This window comes from Moschus berezovskii, chromosome 13 (genome assembly GCF_049115385.1).
Source record: "Moschus berezovskii isolate FMDL1 chromosome 13, NW_MosBer_1.0, whole genome shotgun sequence".
Lineage (NCBI taxonomy): Eukaryota > Metazoa > Chordata > Mammalia > Artiodactyla > Moschidae > Moschus > Moschus berezovskii.
Genome location: NC_142472.1, coordinates 50,135,806 through 50,158,819, shown reverse-complemented (window position 1 = coordinate 50,158,819; position 23,014 = coordinate 50,135,806). Strand labels below are relative to the sequence as shown.

The following is a 23,014-nucleotide window of genomic DNA, read 5'->3' as shown; positions in this document are numbered from 1 at the left end:
CTAAAGAAACGTATGAGGATGGGACAGGAAAACATCCAGCACACCACTGTCCACAACAGTGAAAACTGGAAACAACTGCACACTTTCTCCTGCCTTTTCTGGCCTTCTCCTGCTGCTGATTTCCTCTGTTTGCCCTTCTAACCATGACTTATCCTCAGGTAATGCACAATGTCTATCATACAGTTCTCATAAAATTTGATAATACCTGAGCATTTAATGAAAAGGAAAAATTTCCACCATTTTCCTTGATATCAGTTTGTAGTTTTCTCTTCTGTTGACGAGGTAAGTGCTTGACTTTCAAACAGAAGGTACAGTTTTCGAAGATTCCCACAGTCATCCTGTAGGAAAAAGTTTCGAGTCAGAGTTCTTAAGGATTCTCTTTCCAGTGAATATAATCAACAGTGAATTTAGAATTGTTCTGCAGGAAAACTGCGGAGCAGTTGGACGTTATTTTTTTAAAAAAGATATTGCAATCATGTTATAATCACAAAATCTGAACATTATCCAAGTTTGTAAACTCTATGTTGGTTTCTAATTTTTGTGGCTAATACTGTAACATCCCCAGATCCTTTTGCATAGACTCATGATACTAATCTTAATGAAAATGTAGCAGATTTCGGTTATAAATGGGTGTGTTTTAAGACCATGAAAGTGAAAGTTGCCCAGTCATGTCCGACACTTTGTGACCCCATGGGGTGTATAGTCCATGGAATTCTCCAGGCCAGAACACTGGAGTGGGTAGCCTTCCCCTTCTCCAGGGGATCTTCCCAACCCAGGGATCAAACCCAGGTCTCCCGCACTGCAGGCAGATTCTTCACCAACTGAGCCACAAGGGAAGCCCAAAAATATTCGAGTGGGTAGCCTATCCCTTCTCCAGGGGATATTCCTGACCCAGGAATCGAACCGGGGTCTCCTGCATTGCAGGTGGATTCTTTACCAACTGAGCTATGAGGGAAGCCCATTTTAAGACCATAAAAGCATTTATTTCTAAATTAAAAATTAAGATTATGTGACAGTGAAGCCATGAATTTTTACATATAATTCTTCTCTGAACTCAAAGAGACTCATTAGTTACACAAGTTTCTGTAAAACCAGTCTGGGGAAAAAAAATTTGAACCATTAGTAATAAAAATACTGTTATTTTTAGACATAACATACAAAAAAAAGAATTACTTCTACGAAAAATAAGCATATTTTGAACCGAAAGAACTTTTATGTGTATTTAATAATAAACTAATGAATGGTGAGATACTGGGTTTAATAGACAGTGGCTATTTGACAGGTTTGAACCTGGAGTCTTCTCTGACAGCTTGTCCACAGTGAGCTGGTACTTCCCAGAAGGATGCGGGTCCCACTGGGTTGAAGATGGTCAGTGAGCAGGTGACCTCTCAGGATGGCCTCCTCTGCTGCACCTCCCCTTGACCACTGGGTTCCCCTGGCTGGAATCCCACCCTAGGCCTTCTGCTGGGCCGTAGTGCCCACGGGAGACCCAGAATGCACCTGTGTGCCAACGACCCCCAGTTTAGCACAGAAGGTCTATTGCGTCTCAGCACTGGCCCCTGACATGTCCAGTCTCCTCCTGGCCAGCCCCCAGCAGGGTGCGGTCCTAGGTCAAGGCCCCCACCTGCCATGGGCACCTGCCACAGGCAACTGTTCCCCCCATCCCTGTAGCCAGGCTCCCTCCCACTCCTACAGCCCTCCCCATCCCCCCACCTCCCCACCTGCCTTACCCCTGGCAAGTGGAACCTGACTGTTTCCCTACCTCCTCTCCCCTGTGCCTCTCATCCCTTCACCACACTGAAGCATGAATAACCATTTTCTTATTTTGAAAATTATGCTTCAAGTGAAATTCAATTTCCTGTCAGGGTTCAAGGCATGGCCTCCCCGCAGCCTCATCCTGGCCCAGGTGGCTTTTCTTCAGGTTGGCAAACCCTCAGGGTCTTCACACAGCTGTTCCTCTCCCCGGGACCCTCCCACTGCCACCACTCACACTTGTGTATCCCACCCAGGACCTAGTGGTGTCTGCCCAACAATCAACAAACTAGGGCTTCACATTTCTTGTTTCTAACATGGTCTAAGATCCGGTTAAACGGAAGTGCCTGGATTTAACTCTGTCTTTCTGCAGCATTAATGTTTACTAACTCCACAGCTTCACAGGTATTGACTGTCTTTCACATGCAGATGGATTCATAATTAGCACTGGGCATAGACAAGAATGCTGACAGACACTGTGAAAGATACGAGACTATGCTATTCAGGTTCACCCACCTTGCTCTCAGTCTCCAACACTGAGAATGCTGTGCTGGCTGGGAATCGAACCTGGGTTAACTGCTTGGAAGGCAGCTACGCTCACCACTATACCACCAACTCTGCACACGTGTATGTAGTACACATATATTAAAGAAAAAGCACCTGTGATCCCTCCATCCAGAAACAACCCCAACTGTTGATACTGTGATATTTCTTTTTGGTATTATTTTTCCCATATTTTTTTTACTATTTTGTATAGTAGTCTCATAAAATGTTATTTATTCATATTGTTTATTTAAGTTTATGGACAGTTTCTCTAACTTTTCATGAGAATTTTCCTATAGCACTAAATGTTCTTTGAAAGAATTTGTAGTAATGCATAAGCTTTCTGCTATTTAACTCCTACCCTGTCATCATTTGGTTATCTAAAATTGTTCATTATATATTTTGAAGAAAATGTTAGTATATACATTTTTTCTCCTGTGTGGTAAAGTATACATGGGCTTTCCTGGTGGCTCAGCAGTAAAGAATCCACCTGCAATGCAGGAGACACGGGTTTGATCTCTGGGTCGTGAAGATCCCCTGGAGAAGGAAATGGCAATTCACTCCAGTATTCTTGCCTGGAAAATTCCACGGACAGAGGAGCCTGGCTGGCTAGTCCATGGGGTTGCAAAAGAGTTGGACATAACTAGCAACTAAATAACAACAAAGTATACATAACATAAAATTTACCACTTTAATAATTTTTAAAGGAAATCAACCCTGAATATTCACTGGAAGGACCTGTGCTGAAGCTGATGCTCCAATACTTTGGCCACCTAATGCAAAGAGCAGACTCACTGGAAAAGACCCTAAATGCTGGGGAAGATTGAAGACAGGAGGAGATGGTTGGATGCCATCACCGACTCAATGAATGTGAGTTTGAACAAACTCTGGGAGATGGAGAAGGACAGGGAAGCAGTTCATGGGGCTGCAAAGAGTCGTGTCCAACTGAATGACTGAACAATAATCATTTTTAAGCATACAGCTCAGTAGCATTAAGTACATTCACATTGTGAAACCAGAATATAAAGATTTTAAAAATATTAATAAATCTCTGTCCATGGAATTCTCTAGGCAAGAATACTGGAGACTGTGCCATTTACTTCTTCAGGTGATCTTCCCTACCCAGGGTTTGAACCCGGGTCTCCCACATTGCAGGCAGATTGTTTACTGTCAGAGCCACCAGGGAAGCCAGGGAAGGAAATGCCAGCTGTAAAGATGCCAGATTGGGTGGCAGTGAGCCTCCTCTGGTCCAGCAGAGGCTGCAGGGGCAAGAGAGAGACTAACACTAAGTTTTGTGAAACTTCAAGTCTGGCCTTGACTCCTGTCTTCCTGCAGGTTCTGTCTGGAGTCTCCCTCAAACACCTGTCTCTTCTCCTGCGAGCAGCTTCCTGACAGACACACACCACCCGTCAAGATCTTCTTCTCAAACTTTCTCTACATGAAGTCGTCAATCTCATATCTTCATCGGAGACTGCTCTGTTATATGTGAGCTCTGGGTGTCTTCCACCCATCAGGCCCAGTTCAGCTTCAGGTCCGAAGAAACTCCAGCACTCCCCTCACAAATCCTGTCTCTATCTAGAAACCATGGATGCATATGGGAGCATCACTGCCACCCAATCTGGCATCTTTACAGCTGGCATTTCCTCCCCTGGCTTCCCTGGTGCTATCATAGTAAACAATCTGCCTGCAATGCAGGAGACCTGGGTTCAAACCCTGGGTAGGGAAGATCCCCTGAAGAAGGGAACAGCAACAGTCAGTATTCTTGCCTGGAGAATTCCATGGACAGAGGAGCATGGCAGGCTACAGCCCATGGTGTCGCAAAGAGTTGGACAGGACTGAGGGACTAACACTTTCCCTTCACTTCAAGAGCCCACATCAGCGGCTTTAATCACACACCTCTCTGTAATCATGGGATGGCCTGCACTCTTAACAGTATCAGTGTCTCCAGGATGGCAAGCGTATGTGAACAACTGGTCCTTGGTCATCTTTATATCCTTGGAATCTAGACATCTTTTGGCACACAGTAGGCATTCAACATGGAGAAGGCAATGGCAACCAACTCCAGTACTCTTGCCTGGAAAATCCCATGGATGGAGGAGCCTGGTAGGCTGCAGTCCATGGGGTTGCTGAGTGCAGCATGACTGAGCGACTTCACTTTCACTTTTCACTTTCATGCACTGGAGAAGGAAATGGCAATCCCCTCCAGTGTTCTTGCCTGGAGAATCCCAGGGACGGGGGAGCCTGGTGGGCTGCTGTCTATGGGGTCGCACAGAGTCAGACACGAAGTGACTTAGCAGCAGCAGTAGCAGCAGCCGCAGCAGGCATTCAACAAACTCTTGCCAACTATAAACTCTTCCAAGCATGAATTAAATCCTGCTGTGTGCTGTGCTTAGTTACTCAGTCCTGTCATACTTTTTGTGACCTCATGGACTGTAGCCCATCAGGCTCCTCTGTCCGTGGGGATTCTCCAGGCAAGAATACTGGAGTGGGTTGCCATGCCCTCCTCCAGGGGAACCTTCCTGACCCAGGGATTGAACCTGCGTCTCCTGCATTGCAGGCGGATTCTTTCCTGTCTGAGCCACCACGGAAGTCGGAATTTAAGACTAGGATTATTAAAAAAACCCCACAAACCCAAAACCCTTCTGACACTACCTGCATTTCTGGGCTCAAATGTCATTAATTCCACACCTCTCTAACGGGACTGTTAAAACCCCTGCAATGGCAAAGGCCACACGCTGCGGCACTGCGTCCGCCCCAGAACACACATCACGGCTCCACACAGGGCAACCGCCTGTTCTAAGGAGCTGAGACTTTGCACCCACATCCGTGCGCTTTCCCAAAAGCGTCAACTACTCATTTCCGGGCCTTCCACTTTGGACTCACAGGTACCTTCAGTGTTTCCGTCCCGGGCTCCCTGTCACTCGCCAGGTCGGGCTACATTCCCTGTCACCAAAATGCAGTATTAGGCAAGTTTCTTTCTCTGGGACCTAACTTTCAGGAGAAAGTCTGTTTAGCACATTGGAAACAAGAAAAAATTATTAAAAAAAAAAAAAGAAAACCCAAGAAAAAACTAAGTTCTATCTCCATCTGCTCACTTTTGAGAGCTGGGGACACGCCCAGGCACCCGGCAGCGGGGGCGTCTCCCAGCCGGCGGTGGCGGGCGAGGGGACCGGCCCTCCTCGGACGGTCGGCGCGGTCCCCTCCCGGCCTCATCCCCGGACCTTCAGTTGACTGCCCGACCCGACCGGTCGACCGCAGCGGCGCCCACGCACCTGCCTGAGGCTCCGGCCCACTCCGACGCTGGCGGCCCCGAGTTCTCGGCTTTCGACTCCCGGGGCTTCAGGACTCGGGACTCCCGGGTCCGGGCACTTCCGGGTCCCGGGCGCGCCCCCGCTCCGGGCTCTGGGGTTCCGGCGCCGCCCTGGACTGGCCGCGGCGCGCACGGAGGAGCCGGATAGCGCCGCGGACGGCGTCAGGACTCTGCGCTGCTCTTCCGGCGTCAGGACTCGGATTCATCTTTCCGCTATGAGGAGAACTCCAAACTTCGCAGTTTGGGGAAAGCGGTGGTGGTGCTGCCTGAGGCAGGAGGGCGGTTTTCCGGAGCGGGAAAGGAACAATTTCGAGAGGATTTGAGATTGGGGAAACATGAGGCTAATTTTAGTGCAGGATTCTCAGAGTTTGTAGTTCTTGGTAGTGTTACTGAGTAATTAGAAATATGTGTTTTCCTCGGTAGCTCAGACGGTAAAGAATCGGACTACCAATTGTGGAGACCCGGGTTCGATCCCTGGGTCGGGTAGAACCCCTGGAGGAGGAGGGCATGGCAACCCACTCCAGTTATTCTTGCCTGGAGAATCCCATGGACAGAGGAGCCTGGAGGGCTGCAGTTCAGGGGGGAGGGTGTGTGTGTGTTGGGCGGGGGGGTCCCACGGAGTCAGACAGGACTTATGGACTAAACAAGGACAACAATCTGCCATTCCAGAGAGGAGGGGCTGGCCACTCACTGAGTAGAGGGGCGATCAGTTCAGTCACTCAGTCGTGTCCGACTCTGCGACCCCATGGATTGCAGCACGCCAGGCTTCCCTGTCCATCACCAACTCCCGGAGTTACCCAAACTCATGTCCATGGTGTCGGTGATGCCATCCAACCATCCTATCCTCTGTCGTCCTCTTCTCTTCCTGCCTTCAATCTTTTCCAGCATCAGGTGGCCAAGGTATTCGAGTTTCATCTTCATCATCAGTCCTTCCAGTGAATATTCAGAACTGATTTCCTTTAGGATGGACTGGTTGGATCTTCTTGCAGTCCAGGGGATTCTCAAGAGTCTTCTCCAACACCACAGTTCAAAAGCATCAATTCTTTGGCACTCAGCTTTCTTTATAGCCCAACTCTCACATCCATACATGACTACTGGAAAAACCATATCTTTGACTAGACAGACCTAACGGGAAATAATAAAAATCTCCAAATAGGGAATAAAATGGGATTTAAAAATATATAGAAATAATATGGATTTTAATCCTGACTTTACTATTTAATTTCCAGGGGATTATGGACAAGCTACCTTATAGCAGCGGTCCCCAACATTTTTGGCACCAAGGACCAGTTTCATGGAAGATAGTTTTTCCGCAGAAGGGGTGGGATGATTCAAGTTCATTACATTTATTGTTCACTTTATTTCTATTATCATTACATAATCTCCACCTCAGATCATCAGGTATTAGATCCCAGAGGTTGGGGGCCCCTACCTTACAGGATTGTGTGAGAATCAATTTGGCTGACATCAGCAAAAATGGTACAAGGTCCATCCCTACCCCAAAACAATTTGGGGGGACTGTGTAGGGCAACATGTGGGAGCTTAGTTCCCTGACCAGGGATCAAACACTTATCCCCGTGTAGTGGCACCTCGGAGTCTTAATCACTGGACCACCAGGGAAGTCCCAAAACAGTTTCTTAAATTTATTTTTGAAACATCTTTTAAAACTTGACAAAACCTGTCAGAAACTACCTTACCAGATCCTAGAAGGTAGTCAAAGGTTTACAACAAACAAGCAGATGTATAAAAGTTATAGACTGGGGTCCCTGGACTCTTTAAAATTTCGTTTATATTATTTTTATCTTTGGCTGCACTGGGTCTTCGTTACTGCGTGGGTTTTTCTGTAGTTGCGGTGAGGCACACTACTCTCTGTTGTGGTGCACAGGCTCCTCATTGTGGTCGTTTCTCTGGTTGTGGAGCATGGGCTTAGTTGCTACAAGGCATGTGGGATCTTCCTAGACCAGGGAGGGAACCGGTGTCCCCTGCATTGGCAAGCGATTCCTATCTGCTGTACGACCAGGGAAGTCCCCTTGAACTCCCTATTGATAGAAATTGATGAGGTCAGACTTTTGCTGCAGTAAGAGGATGTGAAAACAAACATCAGGTGCCCCTGCTCCAGGAGTTGGAGAGACTTGGTTCTTTAAATAGGGTGAGGGTAGGAACTGATCCGACGGAGGCTTAACTTGGGTGGTCTGCCCACCCTTGCAAGGATCCTGCACAGGACCCTTCTTTTGCTCTCAAGAGCGCAGGACTGGAGCAGGTAGGATTAGAGCAGGTGGTTGGCAAGGGCTGCAGCACCAGTCAGAGCTGCACTGCCTCTGATGTGCTCCTCAGCAAGCGCACCGATGCCTCCCCTTCCCCGTTTAGGGGTCTGAGCCTGTTGTGTGCCTCACAGTCTTGCAGTCGCCTCAGGTGTTGCACCTTTACCCTAACGTGGAGCTGTGGCTGTGTGCTGGGGCGGTTCCAGGAAACCAGCCAGAACCCAGGCAGCGTCGGTCTGCATCCCCTTGTTTCTGGAGTAAGCAGGCTTGTGCATGTCCCTCATGAGTGGAGTCTAGGGTTCTTACAGCCTTCCTATTAGTTCCACTGGTGTTCACGCCACCTAAGGGGGTACGTCTTCCCAGTGTCAGACACCAGGACTAGGGTGCCCAACAGTGGCTAAAACCGCCCCCTCCCCAGAAAAGGTATTTAAGCCTGTGTCATCTCTCTTCTCTTCTGTGTCCCCTTCCAGGGTGCAGGTCCTGAGCCAATTACTTCTCTTCCCTTCCTACTTGATTCTGTGTGGATCTTTCGTACAGGCTTGGTTTTACAAGGCTGTCTGTCTCCAATTTGTCTTCAGTGAGGATTGCTCCACATGCAGATGTATTTTTGATGTGTTTGTAAGGGTAGGTGAACTTTGTGTCCTCCGACTCTGCCATCTTAATCTCCCCTCCCTGGAATCAGTAATCTTATTTCTGGAGGGTAAACGTGCTGCTTTAAAAATGTCTAATAAAACATTTAAAACCCATAGAATGCTGCAAGTTGATCTGAAGCATAAAAACCCATAGAATGTGTCAAGAACCATCAGACAATAATTACAGTAAAGTCTTAACTATCATTGTATTGCTCTGCTGTGATCCCAGCAGATTCAGGCTAGAATTCTCTTTATTATCTACTGCACAGTATTGCGCGGACATTCTAGAATGTAGTGCATGTGATAATCCCTTCACTGTTTAGACTCACAGGTTTCCATGACCTTTTGCTGCAAGCCCAACCCACCAGCACTAGTTCTAGCCGTATTAAAATGACAAGATTTTTTAAGATATCTTTCTGCATCCAATGTAGTTGTTAGAAATTTTCTTACTGAGGTAACATTCTGGAAATCTGAGCCTTAGGACCTTAGTTAGGAACTCTACTTCCCACAGGTAAAGTGGGCTGTGGCTTTTCTTGCCTTTGCTTAGAGGCTGGGTACTCGCATCTCTCAGGTCCCTCCATCCTCTGCTGGGGTCATCTGTTCTAGCCTGGACAGCATCAGCATGGGAAGCCTCCCACAGCCAGGCCTGAAATTCTGTCCTTTCTGGGCAGAGCGGTCACTCCTATCATAGCTAGCAAAGAAAATGCCTCAACTCTTTGAAGATTTTTCACGCCCAATTAAAATTGTATTCTTAAATAGTATTCTTACCAAATGACTTGAGAATTACATATTATTTTTATATCTTGCAGAATCATCTGACATGACCTATCGAGCTGGACTTTGGACTTGATGGATTTGTTTACGGTATAGATGTGATGATGGCTTCTTGGGTGAGGACTTCTCTAGACTCATCAAGTTATATGTATTATATATATAGCTTTTTGTATATCAGTCATACTTCCATATGGTGGTTTTTAAAAAGTGAAAAATTTCCTAAATTTTTACCATATGGTAAGTGTCATACTTTTACATATATATAAATATATGTATTTTTTACTACTTATATAGAGCTGTGTCAAGTCATAGCTGTGGCATGCAGGGCTCTTTTCCTTGGCACACAGGCTTCTCTCTAGTTAAGGCCCTAAGGGCTTATGTATGTGAGATCTTAGTTTTCTGACAGGAATTGAGCCCACATCCCCTGCATTAGAAGGCGAATTCTTAACCAACCACTGGACCACTAGGGAACTCCCTAGACATATTCTTTTGATCTAATATTCTTGATAATTTTATGAAGCAGACACAGTTGTGTCCCGGTTTGCATGGGGGACTGGTTCCAAAACCCCCAAGGATACCAGAATCCCTGAATGCTCAAGTCCCTCATATAAAATGTATAGTGTTTGCATGTAACCTACTTAGATCCTCCCTATACTTGAAATCTAGATTTCTAGATTACTTCTAGATTACTTATAATACCTAGTACATGTAGATACTATGTAAATAACTGTAGCGTTCAGGCCTACTGTTAGTTGCTCAGATGTCTGACTCTTTGTGACCTCATGGACTGTAGCCCGCCAGGCTCTTCTGTCCATGTAGTAAATAATTGTGGGTGCACAACAAATTCAAGTTTTGCTCTTTGGAAATCTGTGTAATTTTTTTCCCTGCTGTTTTTCCAGTCTCTGTTGAGTTGAATCTGCTGATGTGGAACCACAGTTGGGAGGGCCAAGTGTGTTATCATCCCCATTTTGCAGATGAGAAGTTTCTGAGAACAGAACTCCTCTGATCCCAGGCTGTCTGACTCCAAAGCATGGGCCATTAGCCATTATATTACAGTGCCCTCCTGCCTCCAGTGATGACATAAAAGATTGTATCAGAATAGATAATTTGTGGCTAAAATCCCTTGTGGGAGCACTTAGTCTGACTTTTCTCTACAGCAGGACTTGAAGATGCAATATTTTTCATTGTCTGGCAGTTCCTCCCCTCTTCCCCTTCCACCTTGTAATGGATTTTAAGAACCTTTGAGCTTAGTGGGCACCTGGGCTACAGGTGAACATTTATATAACATTGATTTAAAAGTCAGCTAGGACTTGCATGTAGTAAAAGACTGATTTATTCAACCAATAACCAATGTGATACTTAGACTGAATTAGAATAAAAACAGAGGAATAAAATACAGGCAAAAAAAGTAGGAAATTTTGTGACTATTTTAAAAAGATACACACTTGAAAAAAAATAAGACTTTTGGGCAAGCTTTCAAGCCAAAGGACTATAATAAATGAGGATGAGCATTTGGTTCCTTGTGTGGCATCTAGCTGTGTGACTTTGGAAGTCTTGGGCTTTGACTTCTTCATCCATAATTAAAAAAAGAAAAAAAAAATGAAAACCATGATTTTGGGAAGGGCTATTTTTGAAATAGCTAGCAAAACACTTTTGGGAAGCCCAATTTTTACTAAGTGTTTTTATAGTAATCTTTTAACAAATATATGTATTTATTTATTTAGCTGCACTAGGTCTTGGTTGCAGCATGTGAATTCTTTTAGTTGTGGCATGTGGGATCTAGTTCCCTGACCAGGGATCAGTCTGGGCTCCCTACAGTTAGGAGCATGGAGTCTTAGCCATCGGATCACCAGGGAAGTCCGTTTTTTAAAATTATCCTTAACTCAGTGGTAGTGTAATAGGAAAGAACCTTTTCATATTCTGTTACAAGTTAATCACTAAAAAGATGTTGCCTACCAGCTTCAGTCAGTTCAGTCGCCCAGTTGTGTCTGACTCCGAGCAAACCCAAGGACTGCAGCATGCCAGGCTTCCCTGTCCATCACCAACTCCTGGAGCTTGCTCAAACTTATGTCCATCAAGTCAGTGAAGCCATCCAATCATCTCATCCTCTGTCATACCCTTCTCCTCCTACTTTTATCTTTCCCAGCATCAGGGTCTTTTCCAATGAGTCAGTTCTTCACATCAGTTGGCCAAAGTACTGGAGTTTCAGCTTCAGCATCAGTCCTTCCAATGAATATTCAGGACTGATTTCCTTTAGGATGGACTGGTTGACTCTCCTTGCAATCCAAGGGACTCTCGAGAGTCTTCTCCAACACGACAGTTCAAAAGCATCAATTCTTTGGTGCTCAGCTTTCTTTATGGTCCAACTCTCACATCCATACATGACTACTGGCAAAAACCATAGCTCTGACTAGATGTACCTTTGTTGGCAAAGTAATATCTCTGCTTTTTAATTTGCTGTCTACGTTGGTCATAGTTTTTCTTCCAAGAAGCAAGCGTCTTTTAATTTCGTGGCTGCAGTCACCATCTGCAGATTCTGGAGCCCAAGAAAATAAAGTCTGTCACTGTTTCCATTGTTTCCCCATCTACTTGCCATGAAGTGATGGGGCTGGATGCCATGATCTTAGTTTTTTGAACGTGGAGTTTCAAACCAGCTTTTTCACTTTCATCAAGAGGTTCTTCAGGTCCTCTTCGTTTTCTGCCATAAGGTTATTATCTGCAGATCTTTACATCTGCACATCTGAGGTTATTGGTATTTCTACCGGCAATCTTGATTTCAGCTTGTGCTTCATCCAGCCCAGCATTTAGCACGATGTACTCTACATACAGCCTTGATGTACTCCCTTCCCAATTTGGAACCAGTCCATTGTTCCATGTCCTGTTCTAACTGTTGCTTCTTGACCTGCATAGCGGTTTCTCAGGAGGCAAGTAAGGTCAGTCTGGTATTCCCATCTCTTGAAGACTTTTCCACAGTTTGCTGTGATCCACACAGTCAAAGGCTTTGGTGTAGTCAATAAAGTAGATGTTTTTCTGGAACTCTCTTGCTTTTTCTATGATCCAACAGATGTTGGCAATTTGATCTCTGGTTCCTCTGCCTACCAGCTTAAATTATACATAATGACTCATCTCTGGGAACACTGCCTTCCAGGAAACTGGTATTAAGCTAAAATACCTTTGTTTAGCTAAAGTACCTTCGTTTTTGTAGAACTCGTACCAAATATATATTTTCCCCCATTTCAAGCTCCCTGACTAGAAATATCCTGACCAGGCCCACCCCTGAATGACTGCAGGACAGAAGAAATTAATACATCTTCTCCTGACGCTGAGGAGAACCAGGAGTGGGTGACTTTACCGCCCTGCCCTGCCTCTGGAGGCTTTTAGGGCAAAAGAAGTCGGAAGTCTAACTCTGCCAAGATGGTTCTTTAGGGGCCCAAGTATACCATTTTCTCTGTTTTCTGGCGTTTGGAATAAAGTTATCATTCCTTGCCCCAACAACTGTCTCTCCATTACTGCCCTGTCCTGTCGTGCAGGGCCAGCAGTAGGCGCTAGTTCGTTTCTTATACCGGTTGTTACAAATGGCACTTCGTTTGATTTCTTTAAATATTTATAAACAAGCACAGAGCCCAAGTTGTGTACACAATGCTACCTTGCATTGTTGAGTCCGCTTCTACGCAGCACTCTGCGATGGCAATTAAGAAAACAGTTTTCGAGCTTTGCAAGCCAGTGTTCAAAATGCGCACACGGCCAATTACGCATTAGGCAGCAAAGACAAGCGATAAAGACAAGCAGTGAATTCATCACAAGGTTGTCTTTGCCATGAAATAGTGTGGCCGACCGCCCGCCCTTCCTTTACTCGGTCCCGCCTGGCAAAGACAACAAAAACCAAAGAAATCTTGGCAAAAAGTCTTCCTCCACCGATCAGAGCATCCGCGGCCTCATGTTTCCGGGGACGAGGAGAAGCTTCCGCGAGTGCGCCAGAGAAGCTTTCAAAGTCCAAGGGAGAGGGTCGATCGGACCCGGAAGTGCTCTGCAGCAGCCATCTCCCCGCTGCTTAGCCTTCTACTACTCCGGCCCCGAGCCCACGCCAGGGCGGAAGGTGCCTGGCCACTAGCGCCAACTAACTGGTGTCTTCCGGGCTTCTCTGGGAGTTGTAGTTTGCGTGTGTCCGACGGCGCGCTCGCGCAAGCGCAGAGGGGCCGAAGGAACTACACTTTCCAGGAGCCTCTGGGTCCGCGGGCGGAGCGGCGGCGGCAGTGGCGGGTGGTTTGTAAGTGCAGAGGTACCCGCTCCGGCTCTGGCTTGAGAGGCTTGAGGGGTTCTGGCCTCCGAGCGGGACTTCTTGTGGGGAGGGACTTGAATTGGTTATGCCGCCCTGAATCCGAGCGGGTCAGCGGTGCGCGGAGGGACCGGCTAGGCCCGTGGGGGCGCGCCAGTCGGCGCGGAGGGGCGGTGCGGGCTACCCTGTTCCGCGGTTATTCAAAGCTGTGGGTTTGAAAGATTTGCTGTGGGTCGGTGGGTTTCAGTGACGTGTTGGGAGACCGGAAATTCACCTCCCTAAGTAACCAATTGATTTTCAAGACCTGAGGGTGGGTTTGAATTGTTTGCATCTACGTTTTCTGCCTCTCGTTGCAGAGAATTTAACTCCTCCCCCGGTGCTTTAAAGAATGCTTGTGTGGTAGTTTTTGGAGGTCTAAGACTTCGTTTCTTTCAAACAGATTTTGATAATAGGAAAATCTGAGTTCACATGCTGATAGTCCTTCGAGGCATTTTGCTGAGTATGCTCCCTTTACCAAGGCCTTAGTATCAATAGTAAATAACAGGTTATGGTGAAAAAAACAGGATTTCTATGCATCATGCTGACAGTAAATATACTTTCAGGATCATAGTAATGAAATGAAGCAGTGGAGGTTTCTTTTATAGGTGGAGGAAAGATGTATTATCCAAAGCGGGGTCCACCTGCTCACTGCTCAAAGCCAATAAAGAGGCAAGTTTTGTGGAAAGAAGACAGGACCTTCCCCACCCCCGCATTCCATTAGGTGGATGGAGGCACCTACATGGAGAAACAGCACAGTCAGCTCTGACAGTCATCTTGAAATCCGTCATGACGGTCCTCTGATTGGAGTCATCTTGATTGTTTTAAGTACAGTTGAACTGTGGTGTTGGAGAAGACTCTTGAGAGTCCCTTGGACTGCAAGGAGATCCAACCAGTTCATTCTAAAGGCGATCAATCCTGGGTGTTCATCGGAGGGACTGATGCTAAAGCTGAAACTCCAATACTTTGGCCACCTCATGCGAAGAGTTGACTCACTAGAAAAGACTCTGATGCTGGGAAGGATTAGGGGCGGGAGGAGAAGGGGACGACAGAGAGTGAGATGGTTGGATGGCATCACCGACTCGATGGACATGAGTTTGAGTGAACTCTGGGAGTTGGTGATGGACAGGGAGGCCTGGCGTGCTGTGATTCATGGGGTCGCAAAGAGTCGGACACGACTGAGCGACTGAACTGAACTGAATCTTCAGTTTCAGAGTCGGTTTGTTCACATTTTCTCAAGGCCAGGTCTCAGAATTGTAGCAGCTGTGTCATGGCTAGTGTCTGGTTGGTCGTCATGGAGTTAACTTCTTCCACCTGGTGGGAGTTTTAGTCTCTCCAAGACAGCTCACCTGAATGGCTCTCAATATCACTAACCCATGACAAGGAACTACAGGGTCTTGATTTTGCTTAATGACTTAAGCTGTTACTGTTTTGTCCTGTTTGCTTTTCTTTGCTTCTGCTTTTCCTTCTCTGATTGAACTTATTCTTTGGCTGATGTTTTTCCACAGACAAAAGGCAGACTGAGGACCCCGGGGCAAGGACCACAGGGCCCTGTTGTGTTTCAGATGCAGACGTCTGTGTGCAGCATCACAATGGTGATGCCCCTTGTCAGTGCATCTAGACAAGTCTTGGAGGGAAAATGCACTTGTCAGTCTGGGAGGAAAATTTTCTAGCTTTTTTTTTTTTTAAATAAAATTTGAGTATAGTTAATTTACAGTGTTGTGTTTCAAGTGAATAGAAAAATGATTCAGTTATATATACATACATATTCTTTTTCAGGTTGTTTTCCTTTCCAGGTTATTACAAGATAGTGTAGTTCCCTGTGCTATACTGTAGATCCTTGTTTACCTGTTTTATATGTAGTCGTGTGTATCCTCAGTTCAGTTCAGTCGCTCAGTCGTGTCGGACTCTTTGTGACCTCATGGACTGTAGCACAGCAGGTCTCCCTGTCCATCACCAACTGCCAGAGTATACTCAAACTCATGTCCATTGAGTCAGTGAGGCCATCTCACCCCTTCTCCCACCTTCAATCTTTCCCAGCATCAGGGTCTTTTCAAATGAATCAGTTCTTCGCATCAGGTGGCCAAAGTATTGGAGTTTCAGCTTCAGCACCAGTCCTTCCAATGAATGTTCAGGACTGATTTCCTTTAGGATGGACTGGTTGGATCTCCTTGCTGTCCAAGGGACTCTCAAGAGTCTTCTCCAACAGCACAGTTCAGAAACATCAATTCTTTGGTGCTTAGCTTTCTTTATAGTCCAGCTCTTACATCCATATGTGACTACTGGAAAAACCATAGCTTTGACTAGACGTACCTTTGTTCGCAAAGTAGTGTCTTTGCTTTTTAATATGCTGTCTAGGTTGGTCATAACTTTTCCAAGGAGCAAGCGTCTTTCAATTTCATGGCTGCAGTCACCATCTGCAGTGATTTTGGAGCCCCCCAAAATAAAGTCTGACACTGTTTCCACTGTTTCCCCATCTATTTGCCATGAAGTGATGGGACCAGATGCCATGATCTTAGTTTTCTGAATGTTGAGTTTTAAGCCAACTTTTTCACTCTCCTCTTTCACTTTCATCAAGAGGCTCTTTAGTTCTGTTAATCCTAAACTTCTAACTTATTCTCCCACCATCTGCTTTGGTAATCATAAGTGTTTTCTATGTTTGTCTGTTTCTGTTTTGTAAACAAGTTCATTTGTATCCTTTTTTAATAATCCACATATAAATGATATCATTTAATCTCTGGATCCATCTATGTTGCTGCAAATGGCATTATTCCATTCTTTTTTTATGACTGAGTAATATTCAATTGTATACATAGACCACATCTGTATCCATTCATCTGTCAGTGGACATTTAATTTGCTTCATGTCTTGGCTGTTGTGAATGGTTCTACTGTGAACATTGGGGTGCATGTATCTTTTTGAATTAGAGTTTTCTGTGAATATATGCCCAGGAGTGGGATTGCTGGATCATATGGTAACGCTGTTGTTAGTTTCTTTAAGGAACCTCCATTCTATTCTCCATAGTTGCTGCAGCAATTTACATTCCCACCAGCAGTGTAGGATGGTTCACTCGGTAGATTATGAATACAAAAACAAAATGCCACTAATAATGAGAGGAATGCCAAAATAGTGATGTCAGAGACCTCTAGGGATACAGATAAGAGACTGCCTCATGGGCAGGAAGGGAGTTATAGGAAGAGGAGGAAGGGACAACAGGAGACTGTGCCAGATAAAGCCTTGGGGTGGTGGTGACTTGTTCTGGAACTAGGAGGAACACTGCTTCCTTGGTTGGACAAAGAAGCAGTATTGGACTACAGTTAGATGCATTGAAAGTGGTTAAAGTGGGTAGTAGTGGATATGGATAGTGATTTTGTTTTTGTTTTGATAATCAAATAACTTAGATGAGCTTTAACTCCCTTAGGTTTTTGTTGTTGTTGTGTTGTGCTCATTCGTGTCTGACTCTTTGTGGCTTCATGGACTCTGGCTTCTCTGTCCATGGAATTTCCCAGGCAAATACTGGAGTGGGTTGCCATTTCCTCCTCCAGGGGATCTTCCAGGGATCGAACCCAAGTCTCTTGCAAAGGCAGATTCTTTACCACTGCGCCACCAGGGAATCCTGCTCCCTTAGTTTTAGGTCTTTTGACTGATCATCACTTGTGTAAATTGATCCATAACTGATTGAATCATAGGGAACTTTGATTTTTGATCCCCTCAGTGTGGATTTTTTAAGGACATTTAAAAAAATATGTAACTAATTCCTTGATTGCTTTGCTAATGTCTTTCATATAAGAAATAGTAGATTTTTGTGCTAGGTTGAGGTTTGGGTAGAATACTTTATTTTTTGTCTTCTCTCTGCAGGTGTTGGAAATTAATAACTGTTCCATCTTTTACATTATTTAAATACAGTACTGTCCTTGGACCAAAATGTTTCTGATGCCAACCTCTTCAGAGTTAAACAGTGGGCAGAACTTCTTAACCCAGTGGATGGCGAATCCTTCTCGGGCTGGGGTCATATTAAATCGTGGATTTCCTATTTTAGAAGCAGAGGAAGAGAAGCCAGCAAATGTGAACTTTTCTACCAGCTTTCCTATTAAAGCCACAAAATTTTCAAATAGTTTCAGCTTTATAAGGGAAGAAGATTCACTTCATGAAGAACAGAAATTGGAGCCTAACAGCCCATACAAGTTACAGTCAGATAAATCTGAGCCACAGAGAGTCTTTCCTTTTACTAAAGAGGGGCCACAGATAGTGGCACGTCAGGATGCTCCTGGACAATGGGAAGATAGCAAAAATGAGTTTATCGCAGATCTTTTGAGTGAATTCAAGGAAGTGCCTTATAAAGACCCACTTGTTAAAAAGCTTGAACAGGTAAAACGGCGTCTTGATATGTATGTGAATGATTGCAGTTATTGCAGGTTTCTGTTTACAATGAAAAGTCATCTGTTCCAGGTCTTTGTTTATCTTTTAATATCATACATTTGTTTGAGGTGAAACATTAAAACATGATTAATATGTAAGAATCAAACATAGCACTTAAAATAATATCTTCCTACCTCATTTTGTAAAAACTAATTTAGAAATGACTGATCAAATATTAGTTGATTATAAATGGACTGATACCGATCCTACTTTAAGAATCAAAGGATTCATGTGATTTTTTTTCTCTTTCTTAGTTGAGAGTTTATAGAGTTTTGGTGGCAAATTAAGTTACTTAGGGATCCCTCTTTGGAACTCTTATTAGAGAAGATACAAGAAGGGAGCTGGGAGGGATTAAGATTAATGTTAAGGAACAAAGGTCCATAAAGAAATACTAATTTTAATCAAGTTAATTTTATGTCTAAAAAGCTGAAAGAAGAGCAACAGAAGAAGCAGGAGCAGCTGAAGAGGCGGCAGCTCGAGCAGCTGCAGAGGCTCATGGGTGAGCAGGAGGAGCTACTCACCTTGGTGTCTGGGCAGCAGACGCTCCAAGGTATTATTTACTTGAGGCCTTTGGTCAGTACAGTGGTAGGCAGTTATACACATTTCCTGTCTTTAGTTGTTTGACAGGTTATTTCTACCATTTCTCTGTCATGTTGCCAACTCCAATTTCAAGCCAGAGAGACAACTATGGAACGGTAATGGTGTAATATAATACAGATGAGGGATCTGTGCCATTCTGGAACATGTGTGCCCCACTTAAAGGCATTCACATTTATTTATAAAAGAAAATTTTAAGAAGACCCAACAGAATGAAAATGCGGAGCTAAATTTGACCTAGGGCTACTGAGGTACAACTCCTGCCTAATGAATGAAAAACTGATCAGGGTCATAAAAGTGTGTCTGTGTAGAAGCCATTCTGCTCTGCTAACGAGCCATACCAGAAATACTTTCTGGGGTAGTATAGGACAGCTTTCCTGTTGAATGCTAGATTAGTTAATAGAAAGCATGATGTACTTATAGGGATGAGCAAGCTGTTGAAAGGTGATCTGGAGCAGTAGTTTTCAGTTTTTTGACCAGCTTGCATAGTAACAAAAACATTTAAAATCATGACTCATAATTTCAGAGAAATTTCATGAATCGGTTCTTATTCACATGCCTGGCAGGTAGCAAGGACATTTTCAAAATGGATTGTGTCCCATGGTTTGAAAAACAGTGGTCAGGGGCAGTGTGCTTGCTTCTTGGTGCTGCCTTTTAAGAGACACACTTTACTGATTGAGTGGAGCACCTGTTCTGTTGAGAGGCTGTACTGGACATAGAGAATACAAAGAAGAAAGATCTTGGTATGTGTGCATGCAGATGTGGCTGGATGGTACCTTGGGCGTGGTGGTAGCACTAGTGACAAGGCAGCAAATGAAGAATGGCTCAGGGAATTTGGATGTTTATCTTAGACAATATAGACAATATGGTATGTATGTGGAAATAACTGAATGGTTCAGGGTTCTTTTATGGAGGACAGAAAAATAATAATCACGATCATTTATATAATAGCCTATGACAGTTTCCTGGGTAGAAATAGCATATGGCAGAGCAATAGGGAAGCAGATTTTAATGTTACTAATGTGAGAACTACCTCCATGGAGTTATGTAGCAGTTGTTTTAGGGCAGTTCTCAATATTTTTTGGTTTCAGGACCCCATAACACTCTTAAATTATTGAGGACTCCAAAGAGTTTGTATTATTATATGGGCTATAGCTATTGATATTTACTGTGTTAGAGATTAAAACTAAGAAATCTAAAAAGTAATTTCTTTAAAATAATTATGTGCTATAAATAACACTTTTTAACAAAAAAATTTTCTAAAAAATAATTGAGAAGAATGACATTGTTCAGTGTTTTTGAAAATCTCTTTTGGCTTATAGAACTCAGCTGATTCTCATATCTACTTTCGCCTCCCATCTCTTCATTTATGTTGTTTTGGTTGATGTATGTGAAAAAAAATCCATCTTCACAAGGACATGTGATTAGAAAAAGGAGAAAACTTTTTCAAATAATGTGATTATTTCTTTGATATTCCACCACACTTAACAAGTGGTCATTTCTCAGCTGTTATTCACAGTATGGAATCAATCATATTAATGAACTTTCTGTGCTCTATTACATTAAAATACATTAAAGTATCTTGACATTTTGAATAGACTTATCATCCATGCTTTGGTAAAATCATGCATTGGTTATTTGGAAAATAATAGTTCTCTGAGTTAGGTAGGTTCTAAAAATATTGATGTATTTCATTATAAAGTATAAAAATTTATATGTATTAATGCTACCACAGATCTCATCATAAGTCTTAAAATATAAAGCTTTCAAGCTCATGGTGATGGACATATTTTCCAACATTCTGATTTTTATTTGAAAGTTCATACTTTATCATTGGCAACAAATACTGTCAGTTTCCTTGAAATGTCTTGCTCAGTTGTTTCATTTTTGAGAAGATGTTCTGCCAGTTGCTGTGGTTTAAATCATCATAGTTCGTCATTCTTTCAAGCAGAAATAATCCCTGAAAGATCAATTAGTTGAGCTTATGGCTGAAAAAATTTCACAGCCCATGGCTTAGTTTACAGCAGAAGTGATTTATGCATACTTCTCATTTTGTCCTATAAAATATTCAGAAGACATGAACTCAAGAGTTAAAATTTAACTAAAAAATTAATAATTTTCCTGCTTGCTTTGTCTGGAACATTCTTCGGTAAAGCTGTTGTCAGTTTTCGAGCTGAGAGTGTGGTGGTGAGCACAGTGGGTCCTGCTGTCCCGCTTTTGAGTGAGGTCCCCTGGAAGCTCCCTGACAGTGCATGTGATCAGGGTACACATCAGCACAGTGAAAAGGCAGATACTGTCTCAGTGCTTCTGAAGATAGCTTGGACGTTGGTGGATGCCCTGACAGAATTTTGGAGACTGGGAGTGTACAGACCACACTTTGAGGACTGCTGCTTTGGGATTTTGCTCTTCTGTCAGAGATGTCTTTAGGCTGAAGTGGGCTGACCATTAGTCAAAAATATTTAGATGGGAGAATATTGTTATTAAAGAAGGCAGGTTGAATCTGATGTTCAGTGAGGACCTACCTGACTTCAAGTTTTATTTGTGGGCTAGGGGTGAAGCAGAGGGTGTAAGACATTGGTGGCATGCCTCTTTTATGAAGTACTTCCCACTATGTCTTATTTTTTTGGCCATGCCACATGACTGGTGGGTCTTAAGTTCCTGGACCAGAGATTGAACCTGTACCTCCTGCAGTGGAAACACAGCTTCATAACCACTGAACTGTCAGGGAAGTCCCCCCCCGCCCCCGCACGCCCCCGCCCCAGAAATTGTGTCTTTAATTCTAAGTTTAATTGAAACAATCTGGGAAAACAGGAGTAGTAAATTTCAAGGGGCTGGTTCAGCAGGCAGGATGGCTAGTTATTGCCTTTTATTCTCTAAGAATTGTATCTTCGAGATGTTTATTGGGTGATTTCAAAAGCAGAGACTTAAGAAACAGAACAGGCTAAAAATATTACAGGAAATTTAGGGACTACAGAAAAGTACAAAACAAAATCACCCATCATTCCACCACCTGAGGTCACCAGTATCTTAATGGGAACATAAAGGAAAAAATGCTTTCATGTGTTGTAACGCAGAGCAGTTACTGATTGTGAAGGAACAGTTCAGATTATTTGTAACTGTCTGCATCGGAGTTCTGCATTTAACTGTCACAGGGCTTAGAGTTGACAGCTCCAGGCAGTGCTCACAGATGGAGGGTGAATGATACCTTCCATAGTTAGGCAGGCTGTAGCTCTGGCGTGTGAACACTGTACATGAGTCATGGTGTAAATGCATTTTCAATCAAAAGCATTCAAAGGTCACTTTGGACTCTTAAAATTTCATGATTTTGTTAAACATGGTTTCCTAATAATGAGGAAAAAAAAATACTTTTCTCACTTTGGAGGAAACATAGGTACCATTAACAGGTAGAACAGAAAGTCATTGGTTTTATTGATTTTCTTAATTGTAAGGTTTAACTCCACTGCCTGATGACCAGAGCCAGAAAAAGTACAGACCTCCGGGAAATTCAACCACTGTAGAGAAAACCATGCCCTTCTTGCCATCATATATCCACCAGAATCAAAGCCAAGAAAAGAAACACCCTTCTAACATTTTATCCAGTGAACAAAACGACTTCTGTAGAACCACTCATCAGGATTTTGTTTTAACTTCAAGAAGTGGTGCTTCTCCCAGTGTGTTTTATGAGGCACAGTGTCAGGAAGCACTTGTGAAAAAAGATGATTTGAAGGAAGAAAACGGTAACTGTTCTAAAGGTGAGTTACTTATCTTTCTCTCTTCTATAGTTAATGGACAGTGTCACCTGGTTGTTCTAAGACAAGGAAAGTCCTGCATTTTTTTCTCCTATTTGTGTTTTTTTTTGTCCTCCTAAATATTTGTGTATTTGTTTATTTGGCTGCACTGGGTCTTAGTTGCAGCATGCGAACACTTAGTTGAACCATGTGGGATCTAATTCCATGATCAGGTTTGAACCCGGACCTCCTGCATTGTGAGTGCAGAGTCTTAGCCACCGGACCACCAGGGAAGTCCGTGCTACGTCTTTAAATGAGAGATCCTAACTTCTATACAGTGACTGAGCCTGGTTTGGACAAAGAATTTGTGACTTTCAAGGAACAAGTTGCAGGATGACTCTTGCTGACTTCAGACATTGCCGTGGTAGTATTGGATCTTCAGAAAGGGAGGCAGCAATTTCTGGTTGGATCATTTTTCTTGAGAGCTTAGGAGAAGTTTGAAATCGATTTAAAAAGTGTGTGTTGGTGGTGGGGAGTAAGATAGAAGGTGTGACGTGAACAATAGATGAGTGATGGGACTTAGTACTTGTGAGAGAAATCCCTCCAACCCCGACACCCTTACTGTATCTCTGTGTTCCCAGCACCTGGCACGCTCCTGCCAGAGAACTGGCTCCTAGTGTCTGCTC

The 23,014-nt window shown here is 43.9% G+C and overlaps 2 protein-coding genes and 1 long non-coding RNA gene across 10 annotated transcripts in view; 2 read left to right on the top strand and 1 right to left on the bottom strand.

The window, feature by feature from the left end:
- PARP4 (poly(ADP-ribose) polymerase family member 4) overlaps nucleotides 1-5,713 on the bottom strand; it is a 77,581-nt gene extending 71,868 nt beyond the window's left edge. For 3 of the 6 annotated variants that reach the window (XR_008685995.2, XM_055426432.2, XM_055426433.2), the window contains exons 1-2: nucleotides 5,568-5,688; nucleotides 206-338 (exon numbers count right to left, since the gene is read on the bottom strand). Coding sequence is in view for 5 of the 6 variants with exons in the window: in XM_055426432.2 (XP_055282407.2) it covers nucleotides 206-337 (132 nt within the window). In the remaining variant the exon portion in view is untranslated. Of the gene's footprint in view, nucleotides 1-205; nucleotides 339-5,184; nucleotides 5,239-5,567 lie in introns of all 6 variants that reach the window. The other 3 variants (XM_055426431.2, XM_055426429.2, XM_055426430.2) reach the window with 2 other exon arrangements.
- Nucleotides 5,714-7,637: 1,924 nt separating this feature from the next.
- LOC129556410 (uncharacterized) lies at nucleotides 7,638-12,633 on the top strand. The gene is made up of 3 exons (XR_008685996.2): nucleotides 7,638-8,490; nucleotides 9,308-9,388; nucleotides 12,514-12,633. It is a non-coding gene; the product is annotated as an uncharacterized LOC129556410 (long non-coding RNA).
- A 780-nt stretch (nucleotides 12,634-13,413) lies between these two features.
- Nucleotides 13,414-23,014, top strand: part of CPAP (centrosome assembly and centriole elongation protein) — a 38,514-nt gene continuing 28,913 nt past the window's right edge. For 2 of the 3 annotated variants that reach the window (XM_055426439.2, XM_055426438.2), the window contains exons 1-3: nucleotides 15,424-17,952; nucleotides 18,430-18,553; nucleotides 22,050-22,352. In XM_055426439.2, the coding sequence (XP_055282414.2) occupies nucleotides 17,509-17,952; nucleotides 18,430-18,553; nucleotides 22,050-22,352 (871 nt within the window). In that variant the 5' untranslated portion in view covers nucleotides 15,424-17,508. Of the gene's footprint in view, nucleotides 13,552-15,423; nucleotides 17,953-18,429; nucleotides 18,554-22,049; nucleotides 22,353-23,014 lie in introns of those variants that run through there. The other variant, XM_088842680.1, reaches the window with a different exon arrangement.